The 11,938-nt window shown below is 45.5% G+C and overlaps 1 protein-coding gene across 2 annotated transcripts in view; it reads left to right on the top strand.

The window, feature by feature from the left end:
* The first annotated feature begins 549 nt into the window (after positions 1-549).
* Positions 550-11,938, top strand: part of LOC120055638 (ephrin type-A receptor 4-like) — a 66,080-nt gene continuing 54,691 nt past the window's right edge. For both annotated transcript variants that reach the window (XM_039003529.1, XM_039003528.1), the window contains exons 1-4: positions 550-679; positions 1,530-1,597; positions 4,600-4,908; positions 5,069-5,423. In XM_039003529.1, the coding sequence (XP_038859457.1) occupies positions 592-679; positions 1,530-1,597; positions 4,600-4,908; positions 5,069-5,423 (820 nt within the window). In that variant the 5' untranslated portion in view covers positions 550-591. The remainder of the gene's footprint in view (positions 680-1,529; positions 1,598-4,599; positions 4,909-5,068; positions 5,424-11,938) is intronic.

Here is an 11,938-nt window from a genome sequence, read left to right as displayed (position 1 = left end):
GCCAACAGTACACAAATCCATCTATATTAAACTATTTTGTAGTTGGTTATGAATGGTTGGCTACTTTTGTTTTAAGCTCTAAGCACTTTTCTATGCAACATTTGTCCAATTCAGTCCCAAACAAATAACGTTATTATTTGTCACATAATTAATAATTTTCCTGATAAACTCGACTGTTATAGAAATGATCACGGCATATTGGCTCATCATGAATAATTGACGCAGCTGAAGTCATGACCGCTTTCTCGGGTAGGCAGTCTAGTCATGATGTTGTCACACTATTGTGACTTGTTAGAAACATCAGTAAAACAGTAAAAATATTAAAACATTACAACATAGTCTACACAAACATAACATACAATTCACAAGTTACAAAAACAAACATAAAATGGCCTGCTGTGCCAGCAAGAGAGCACAGAATAGAAGAGACCTACAACATGCGTCAGAGGAGCGTGAGACCGCACTGTGCCACCAGCGTTCGCCTCGCGCGGAGTAGGCTGTAATTCCCACACACTCATTCATTCTCCCACTGGGACGAAGCAACTACAGTCCGTGAGCGGAGCTAAACTGAGACACTTCCATACAGCGCAAATGGCTGCGAGTTTCTGCAGAACGACTTGTGCGTTTATATGGATGTTTGCAGTTGTTTCAACCGCTCGACTATATCCACCGAACGAAGGTAAGGAGTGGAGTGTTTTTTGAGTCTTTTGGGGGGATTTAGGGAGGGTAGCGTTACGGTTATCCGCAGTATTTGGTTAGGCTACTTGCCGTGTCTTCATTGAGGGTCCGTTTCGGTCCCTTCTTTTCGACTACTGGAAATTGATAGATCTTGTTATTTGGTAATAATAACATTTTAACGTGTTTACATATTTGGAGTAGTTTGCACATCGGTTGGTTCAGCAAGTACCAACCTGCGTTCTGTTGGATAGGCTCCGATAGATATTCAATGAAGAATGTCCCTTATCTGTCCAACCTGCTGCTGACTGGAAAGCGCCGTTTTTCCTCTTTAATTTTACTTTAATCCAACAATTGTATAACAAACCTAAAATTATCATCTCAAAAATGATTTAGCCTTACCACTATTTTTCTTTATCAGGTTCAGTCTTACAGTTTTGTTTTTGCTCAATTTCAATTTCATGCAGGCCGTAGCTTTTTCAGCCTATAGTAGTTTGAACAGGGGCACAAATGAAACGTCAGACAGTACGGTTTTCATCAGCGTTTTGTGACCTAGGCCTACCCTACTGCCTACGTTTTACGTTTTTTTCTATCCTAACCCAGGGTCATGAGTTACTAGCTACAAGATATGTTCAACGTGTAGCCCAACATCTACATTCGTTCCAGTAAATTTAAGATAGTATTTTTATGCATTTTGTCTTATGCTCTTATGATTTATCTTATTGCAATTAATGCTGTATGAAAATGTATGGGCTCTTATTGAGCCCAAGAGTAGCAGAAAATTGACTAATTTCCATGTATTGAGACTGGGAATAGGAAATCACTTTCCTTATCTCTGTAACTGTGTGTTTCAGTGACATTACTGGACACAAGGACAGTTCCCGGGGAGCTGAAATGGGCAGCCAATCCCACAGAAGGAGGGGTGAGTGAAGACTAACCTACTTCAAATCAAATCACTTTATTTGCCACATGCGCCGAATACAACAAGTGTAGACTTTACCGTGAAATGCTTACTTACAAGCCCTTAACCAACAGTGCAGTTCAAGAAGAAGAAAATATTTACCAAGTAGGCTAAAATAAAAAGTAATAATATAGAGTAACACAATAAGAATAACAATAACGAGGCTATATACAGAGGGCACCGGTACTGAGTCATTGTGCAGGGGTACAGGCTAGTTGAGGTAATCTGTACATGTAGGTGGGGGCAAAGTGACTATGCATAGGTAACAAACAAACAGCGAGTAGCAGCAGTGTACAAGAGGGGGGGGGGGGGTCAATGTAAATTGTTCGGTGGCGATTTTTATGAATTGTAAGCTGTCTAATGGCTTGGGGGGTAGAAGCTGTTGAGAAGCCTTTTGGTCCGAGACTTGGCGCTCCGGTACCACTTGCCGTGCGATAGCAGAGAAAACAGTCTATAACTTGGGTGACTGGAGTCTAACAATTTTATGGGCTTTCCTCTGACACCACCTATTATATAGGTCCTCGTTCGCACTACCCTCTGTAGCGCCTTACTGTCAGATGCAGAGCAGTTGCCATACCAGGCGGTAATGCAACCAGTCAGGATGCTCTCGATGGTGCAGCTGTAGAACCTTTGGAGGATCTGGGGACCCATGCCAAATCTTTTCAGTCTCCTGAGGGGGAAAAGGTTTTGTCGTGCCCTCTTCACGACTGTCTTGGTGTGTTTGGACCATGATAGTTCGTCGGTGATGTGGACACCAAGGAACATGAAACTCTCAACCCGATCCACTACAGCCCCGGCAATGTTAATGGGGGCCTGTTCGGCCCGCCTTTTCCTGTAGTCCATGATCAGCTCCTTTGTCTTGCTCACATTGAGGGAGAGGTTGTTGTCCTGGCACCACACTGCCAGTTCTCTGACCTCCTCGAAATAGGCCGTTTAATCATTGTCGGTGATCACTGTTGTGTCATCAGCAAACTTAATGATGGTGTTGGAGTCGTGTTTGGCCATGCAGTCGTAGGTGAACAGGGAATACAGGAGTGGACTAAGTACACACCCATGTGGGGCCCCAGTGTTAAGGATCAGCATGGCAGACATGTTGTTGCCTACTCTTACCACCTGGGGGCGGCCCATCAGGAAGTCCAGGATCCAGTTGCAGCGGGAGGAAGGGCAATGTGGAGTGCGATTGAGATTGCGTCATCTGTGGATCTGTTGTGGCTGAATGCAAAATAGAGTAAGTCTAGGGTGTCAGGGAGGATGCTGTTGATGTGAGCCATGACCAGCCTTTCAAAGCACTTCTTGGCTACTGACGTGAGTGCCACGGGGCGGTAATAATTTAGGCAGATTACCTTCACTTTCTTGGGCACAGGGACTATGGTGGTCTGCTTGAAACATGTATGTATTACAGACTAGGTCAGGGAGAGGTTGAAAATGTCAGTGAAGACACTTGACAGATGGTCCGCACATGCTTAGAGTACACGTCCTGGTAATCCGTATGGCCCAGCGGCTTTGTGAATGTTGACCTGTTTGTTCACATCGGCTACCGAGAGCATTATCACACAGTCATCCAGAACAGCTGGTGCTCTCGTGCATGCTTCAGTGTTGCTTGCCTCGCAGCGAGCATCAAAGGCATTTAGCTCATCTGGAAGGCTCGCGGCTGGGTTTCCCTTTGTAGTCCGTAATAGTTTTCAAGCCCTGCCACATCCCACAAGTGTCGGAGCCGGTGTAGTAGGATTCAATCTTAATCCTGTATTGACGCTTTGCTTGTTTGATGGTTCGTCTGAGGATATAGCGGGATTTCTTGTAAGCGTCTGGATTAGTCTCCCGCTCCTTGAAAGCGGCAGCTCTAGCCTTTAGCTCGATGCGGATGTTGCCTGTAATCTAACAATGACTACTTCAGTGACAATGTGAAGATGGACTGCATTCTACTGCACCCTCCAACTCTCTCTCTCTAACATTCTCTTTCTCTCTCTTTTTTTCTCTCTCACTCTCCCTTTAAATCCTCTTTGTTGGTTTAAGTTATTGGTGAACTTGACTTCTCTCCAGACTCCTTTCCAGTCTCCCTTGGTTCATTTTATTTTACTGAACTGCTTGATTGACAAGGTCCTGGTCCCCATGCACTGAGCCCTTTGATTGCCAGAACCCCCCCCCCCCCCTCCTACCCCTACCCCTCCACACACACACAGACACACACTCACACTCCCGCCTTCACATCACAGTCGGGGCCAGTTTACAGCTTTTTGATCAGATCCTATTGAACACCTCTATACACTCTCTGGCTTGCTACATCTAAAGCTCTCACCAGCAGGGTGAAGACACATTATTATTATTATTACATGGTAATAAGATGCCAATTACACATAGTTAGAAGAGTTCACCATACAGCTCCATACAACATCCTTGATAAACTATCCAAGATAAAAGCATGGAAGGTTTTGTAGTCACTGAAGCTGATTAATGATTCTAAATGATGTTGGGGCCTCCCGAGTGGCGCAGTGGTCTAAGGCACTGCATCACAGTTGTTAGCTGTGCCACTGGAGATCCTGGTTCGAGTCCAGGCTCTGTCGCAGCCGGCCGCAACCAGGAGACCCATGGGACGTTGCACAATTGGCCCAGCGTCGTCTGGGTTAAGGGAGGGTTTGGTCGGCAGGGATGTCCTTGTCCCATCGCGCTCTAGTGACTACTTTGGTGGGCCGGACGCAATGCACGCTGACACGGTCACCAGTTGTAAGGTGTTTCCTCTGACACATTGGTGTGGCTGGCTTTTGGGTTAAGTGAGCAGTGTGTCAAGAAGCAGTGCGGCTTGGCTGGGTTGTGTTTCAGAGGACGCATGGCTCTCGACCTTCAACTCTCCCGAGTCCGTACGGGAGGTGCAGCGATGAGACAAAACTGTAACTACCAATTGGGTACTACGAAATTGGGGGAAAAAAGGGGTCTAATAATCGGAATGTTTGTGTGTGTGTTGCCAGTGGGAGGAGGTGAGCATCATGGATGAGAAGAACATCCCCATCAGAACGTACCAGGTGTGTAACGTGATGGAACCCAGCCAGAGCAACTGGCTTAGAACTGACTGGATCCCTCGGTCTGGTGCGCAGCGCATCTATGTCGAGATCAAGTTCACCCTCCGGGACTGTAACAGCCTGCCTGGAGTCACTGGCACCTGCAAGGAGACCTTCAACCTCTACTACTTTGAGTCTAACAATGACAGAGAGCACTACATCAGAGAGAGCAACTTCCTCAAGATCGACACAGTGGCAGCCGACGAGAGCTTCACTCAGGTTAGGACTCTTGCTTCGTTATTACTCTCTCTGTCAAAGTTTCAGATCTGATGGTATGTTGGTTTGATGTTGTTTTTTCAGTGTACAAATTACCATGAGGTAACATTGTGTTGCAATGGCTATTGATAATTATTAATGATATTATTATTGTTATGATCAGGTGGACATCGGGGATCGCATCATGAAGCTAAACACGGAGGTGCGTAATGTAAAGGTCACAACCCGGAAGGGTTTCTACCTGGCGTTCCAGGATGTTGGCGCCTGCATCGCTCTGATCTCCGTTCGTGTTTTCTACAAGACCTGCCCCCTCAGCATCCGTAACCTGGCAACCTTCCCAGATACTAACACTGGAGCTGACACTTCCTCATTAGTGGAGGTCAGGGGGTCGTGTGTGAACCAATCAGAGGAAAGGGAGGAGCCTAAGATGTATTGTGGCGCAGATGGGGAATGGCTGGTTCCCATTGGTGGGTGTGTCTGTAACCCGGGATACGAGGAGAAAGGTGGAGCCTGTCAGGGTAAGGCATTTGATTTACATATATTTCAATTTAATTACCACATTTTATTTGAAATTGTATCGAACTCTGAGCGTATGCACTTAGTTGACTGAGCTAAAGTTAAGTCATCGGCTCTGAGCTCTGGAAGAGACATGGAAATAGGAGAGACTGTCGGGAACAGACGTTCTGAAGACAGTTTTATAGCACGCCATTTCTCTCTCTATTAAACACACGGCTCAATGCTTCAGTAGGGAGTGATATACAGCTGTGTGACTATTCTGACAACCTTATTTATGATGGCCATAATGATGGCAGCTATAACATTTAGAGGCCTGCGGACCCAGCGGAGGGTGTGTGTGTGTGTGTGTCTGATAGTAGAGAAAGGGGTACCTGTCAAATTGTTCTGTATGTGACAGACACCAGGTTCTCTCTCTCCCACTCTCTTCCTCTCTGTGCCTCTCTCTCTCCATTCATACCTCTCTCTCTTTCTCCATAGTAGAGTTAATGACATCTGAAAGCAATTTTCTTTAACAAGATTGAACTAAACCCTTGACTTTGGTCAGCTTTGATCTGAAGTTAAGGACCGGCTATTTTTAACAGTATATCCTTTCTCCCCGCTCTATTAAATCAAGACAGCCCACTCGGGACTAGAGTACTCTAGTGGTGCCAAAGTACTGTCAGACTTAATGACCTACTGGACTGAATATTACATCTTAGCATTTCCATCATGTCACTTAGCGCAGTGGTACTCAACCAGAGCTACTAGGACACCTGGGGGTACTTGGCCTATCCACAGAGGGTCCTTTTTAAAATTTATTTTTTTAACCTTTATTTAACTAGGCAGGTCAGTTATGAACAAATTCTTATTTTCAATGACGGCCTAGGAACTGTAGGTTAACTGCCTTGTTCAGGGGCAGAACGGCAGATTTTTACCTTGTCAGCTCAGGGATTCTATCTTGCAACCTTTCGGTTACTAGCCCAACACTCTAACCACTAGGCTACCTGCCGCCCCACTAGAGAAAACTCATGAGGCCATAGGCCTAATGCACATGCCATAGGCCTAATGCACATGAGGGGGTACTTCAGGGGTACTCCAGGCAGAGCAAAATTCATTTGGTGGTACAGTAACCAAAAAAGTTTAGGAACCACTGAATTAGTGGACTAGTGACCAACAGGGACATAGAGAAACAGGGAAAGAACGAGGCAGTGAATGAGAAGAATACTTTATAGCTCTATAGAGAGCTATGAAGAAAGAATACCCCCCCCCCCTCCCCTGTGGAAGAAATCAAAAGGTGGCCCTCTCTCACAGCCTCGCCTGCCATTGGATGGATACAAGTTGGATAGTGGGAAGGGGGGAGGCATTAATCTTCAATGTGGGCGGGAGGAGAGAAGGAGGGGATTACTTTGTGAATGAGGGAGGAGTTCTATGAGAAGGCCATTGGTGGATTAAGTCATTAATGACAGCCCAGCCTCCCAATTGTGCACGGGGGGGGGGGGGGGGGGGGGGGGGTGAACATGGAAGAGGTTCAGGGTTACCGCCCTCCCCTAATTTTTATCCCCCACCTGTGTACCTCCCCTGCAACCCCTCTAACGCTCCGACACAGCAACAATTGGGAGGCTGGGCTGTCAGTGACGCCTTATGCCACCAATGGCCTCCTGATACAACTCCTTCCCCATTCACATACTAATCCCCCCCCCCCCCCCCCATTAAGAGCAGGGTCATGTCTGCTATACCCAAAATTGCAACATTGCCGCAAAAAATTGAAGTAGGGAACTAGTCTGTCGGCATTAAAGACTATAATTGGTTAAAGAAAATTGTGATAAATCAAAAAGTATACCAGTTTCATTTAAGGACCAAAAAATGGACAGCTGTGCCATATAGATTGCAAAATAGTTGGGAAGAGATTTCCGACGTACCGATTCCATGGTTTATGTATGAACTGATACTCAAAACTATGCCGGATTCAAAACTTAGAAGTTTTCAATGTAAATTATTATACAAAATTCTTGCAACCAATAGAATGTTATACAGTATAAATGGGGGATAAAGCCTATCCATCTCTGCAGATTTTGCTGCAAAGAGACAGAATCATTAGATAATTTGTTTTGGTACTGTCCATACAACAAGATAACTAATGTAAAACATACTGTGTCCGTAAAACGTATATACTGTATATACTACCGTTCAAAAGTTTGGGGTCACTTAGAAATCTCCTTGTTTTTAAATGAAAGCACATTTTTTGTCCACTAAAATAACATCAAATTGATCAGAAATGCACTGTAGATATTGTTAATGTTGTAAATTACTATTGTAGCTGGAAATGGCTGATTTCTAACAGAATATCTACATAAGCGTACAGAGGCCCATTATCAGCAACTATCACTCCTGTGTTTCAATGGCACATTGTGTTAGCTAATCCAAGTTTATCATTTTAAAAGGCTATTTGAATTAGAAAACCCTTTTGCAATTATGTTAGCACAGCTGAAAATTGTTGTTCTGATTAAAGAAGCAGTAAAACTGGCCTTCTTTAGACTAGTTGAGTGTCTGGAGCATCAGCATTTGTGGGTTCGATTACAGGCTCATAATGGCCAGAAACAAATAGCTTTCTTCTGAAACTAGTCAGTCTATTCTTGTTCTGAGAAATGAAGGCTATTCCATGCGAGAAACTGCCAAGAAACTGAAGATCTCGTACAACGCTGTGTACTAATCCCTTCACAGGACAGCGCAAACTGGCCCTAACCAGAATAGAAAGAGGAGTGGGAGGCCCCGGTGCACAACGGAGCAAGAGGAAAAGTACATTAGAGTGTCTAGTTTGAGAAACAGACGCCTCACAAGTCCTCAACTGGCAGCTTCATTGAATAATACCCCCAAAACACCAGTCTCAACGTCAACAGTGAAGAGGCATCTCCAGGATGCTGGCCTTCTAGGCAGAGTTCCACTGTCCAGTGTCTGTGTTCTTTTGCCGATCTTAATCTTTTCTTTTTATTGGCCAGTCTGAGATATGGCTTGTTCTTTGCAACTCTGCCCAGAAGGCTAGCGTCCCGGAGCTCCTCTTCACCGTTGACATATATTTGTATTTGTATTTTATTTTTTATTTAACTAGGCAAGTCAGTTAAGAACAAATTATTATTTACAATGACGGCCTGCCAAAAGGCCTCCTGCGGGGACGGCGGCCTGGGATTGAAAAAAAATACAATATAAATATAGGACAAAACACACATCACAACAAGAGAGACACAACACTTCATAAAGAGATACCTAAGACAACAACATAACAAGGCAGCAACACATGACAACACAGCATGGTAGCAACACAACATGCCAACAACATGGTAGAAAACAACATGGTAGCAGCACAAAAACATGGTATAAACATTATTGGGCAAAGTCCACAGCACAAAGATCAAGAAGGTAGAGACAACAATACATCATACAAAGCAGCCACAACAGTCAGTAAGAGTGTCCATGATGGAGTCTTTGAATGAAGAGATTGAGATAAAAATGTCCAGTTTGAGTGTTTGTTGCAGCTCGTTCCAGTCGCTAGCTGCAGCGAACTGAAAAGAGGAGAGACCCAGGGATGTGTGTGCTTTGGGGACCTTTAACAGAATGTGACTGGCAGAACGGGTGTTGTATGTGGAGAATTAGGACTGCAGTAGATATCTCAGATAGGGGGGAGTGAGGCCTAAGAGGGTTTTATAAATAAGCATCAACCAGTGGGCCTTGCGACGGGTATACAGCGTTGACCAGTTTACAGAAGAGTATAGAGTGCAGTGATGTGTCCTATAAGGAGCATTGGTGGCAAATCTGATGGCCAAATGGTAAAGAACATCGAGCCGCTCGAGAGCACCCTTACCTGCCGATCTATAAATTACGTCTCCGTAATCTAGCATGGGTAGGATGGTCATCTGAATCAGGGTTAGTTTGGCAGCTGGGGTGAAAGAGGAGTGATTACGATAGAGGAAACCAAGTCTAGATTTAACTTTAGCCTGCAGTTTTGATATGTGCTGAGAGAAGGACAGTGTACCTCTAGCCATACTCCTAAGTACTTGTATGAGGTGACTACCTCAAGCTCTAAACCCTCAGAGGTCGTAATCACACTGGTGGGGAGAGGGGCATTCTTCTTACTTAACCACATGACCTTTGTTTTGGAGGTGTTCAGAACAAGGTTAAGGGTAGAGAAAGCTTGTTGTACACTGTTTATGTGTGTGTGTGTGTGTGTGTGTGTGTGTGTGTGTGTGTGTGTGTGTGTGTGTATGTATGTGTGTGTATATATATATATATATATATATATATATATATATATATATATATATATATATATATATATATATATATATATATATATATATATATATATATAATTTGCCCAAAAAATATATGGGGAATTGGAGTAATACAGACCACTACATTGATGGAAGCTACAGTCTATCTGCTATATTAAAGCTGATCTACCCCCTAATGAAAAAATATATCCAATTGTTTTTAAAATACATTTAAAAAAGAGCAGGGTCATGCTGGAGGTTGATGAAGACATCAAAAGAGAGGAAGCGAGGGCCAGACAGAGGAGGAGCATAGAGACAACAGAGGGGGTTTAAATGGGACAGCCACACTCAGGAATAAAAGAGGATCTCTGCATTTTGTTAGTTTTATTTGAGTTTTGTCGCCTACTTTTTAGAGGGACTTTGTTCCGCTGTGGCTGCTCATCTGCTGCTGATAATCTGTGTTATGTGAGTGGTATCTGTGTTGGTATGTGGGTTACATCTGTGTGTACAGTATGTGAGTGGTATCTGTGTGTACAGTATGTGGGTGGTATCTGTGTGTGTGTGTGTGTATGTGGGTGGCAAGAATCCAAGATGGCGCAGTAGTAAGACGTGTTTGTTTTCGTCCCATGTAAATATTCTTTTTCAGAGTTGTTTGTATACATTTCAATCTCTTTTTTCCATTTTCGAAATAAATATACATTCCTGCAACCCGCCTCACCCAATGCGGTACGGATCAGCAATTTTTTTAAAACCTTATAACTGGAACCTCCATCAGAGGCTAGCCAGCTAATTAGTTACTAGCTATTTAGTCATTGTTAGCCTCTGCTAGCGGTCTTACCTTTAGCTCGGACTCCTGCCGCTTTAGCCTGGATAGCCCGGATAATACCTGCCAGTCTGCACAGCGCGATACCAGCTCTGAGCATATGGGACTGCTTTTTCCACTACATCACCGGATTCCTGCCGCAAGCTCTGGACCATTACACCGGATCTTCGCAGCTAGCTAGTTGCTACCGAGGAGCTATTGTGGCTAACGCCCTTGTCCAGAATCATGCACCAATTAGCCCCAAGCTAGGCTCATCTCCCGGCTAGCAAACGAAGTACACCGACTACAACACTTCTCTTGCCAATTGGCCTGGACCCTTTGTCGGCACGGAGCCCCGCCAGTCCATCACGACTGGTCTGCTGGTCTGCTGACGTAACTAGGCCGATGTGCTCTCAACTGGCCTCTGCGTCGTGGATGTTTGGTGATGATCCATCTGCTAGCCCCGGCCTGCTTGCTCCCTGAATGCCGTGTCTCGCGCTCGCTCAACGTAGTAATCGATTACCGAACTGTTCCCTGTTTCATCAAGTGCTGCTCATTGGACCCTATGATCACTCGGCTACACAGCCGATGCCTGCGGGACTGTCTATTAACACAAACCGGAACCCCCAACAGAAGCTAGCCAGCTAACTAGCTACTAGCTAGTAGTCAGTTAGCCACTGCTAGCGGTCATCAGCTAACCTTAGCCCGGTAAACTCCTGCCAGTCTGCACAGCGCGATTCAACCCAGAGCATACCGGACTGCTTTTTCTCCACCAAATCTCCATATCTCCGGATTCCTACCGCAAGCTCTGAACCTTTTCGCCTGGATCAGCGCAGCTAGCTAGCTGCTATCCGAGTGGCTACTCCTGGCTAACGTCTCTGTCCCGAAGAAAGCACAAGTTAGCCGGGAACTAGCCTCGTGCTAGGCCTATCTCCCGGCTAGCTGAAGAGGTCCATCAGCCACTCCTTGGGCTACAATACCTATTTTGCTAATTGGCCTGGACCCCTTTTACTGCCGACACGGAGCCCCGCCGATACATCACGACTGGTTAACCGATGTAATCCGCCCTAGGGGGTTTCAATAGGCCCCTCCGTCGCGACGTCCCCTGAAGGCCCATCCGCTAGCCACGGCCCGCTAGCTGTCTTGAGCATATCGGACTGTTAGCTGAAGAGGTCCATCAGCCAACTTCTTGGGCTACAATACCTATTTTGCTAATTGGCCTGGACTCCTTTTACTGCCTACATGGAGCCCTGCCAATCCATCACGACTGGTCTGCCAACGTAATCGTCCGAGGGGGCTACAACAGACTCTTCCGTTGCGACGTCCCCCTAGGGCCCTTCTGCTAGCCCGCTAGCCCCGGCCCGCTAGCTGTCTGAATCTCTGTGTCTTTTCGCCTAGCTACTCACTGGTCCCTATGATCACTCGGCTACGCATGCCAGTCCCTAATGTCAGTATGCCTTGTCCATTGCTG

This window comes from Salvelinus namaycush, chromosome 11, assembly GCF_016432855.1.
Source record: "Salvelinus namaycush isolate Seneca chromosome 11, SaNama_1.0, whole genome shotgun sequence".
NCBI lineage: Eukaryota > Metazoa > Chordata > Actinopteri > Salmoniformes > Salmonidae > Salvelinus > Salvelinus namaycush.
This window is presented reverse-complemented; position numbering and strand designations above follow the sequence as displayed.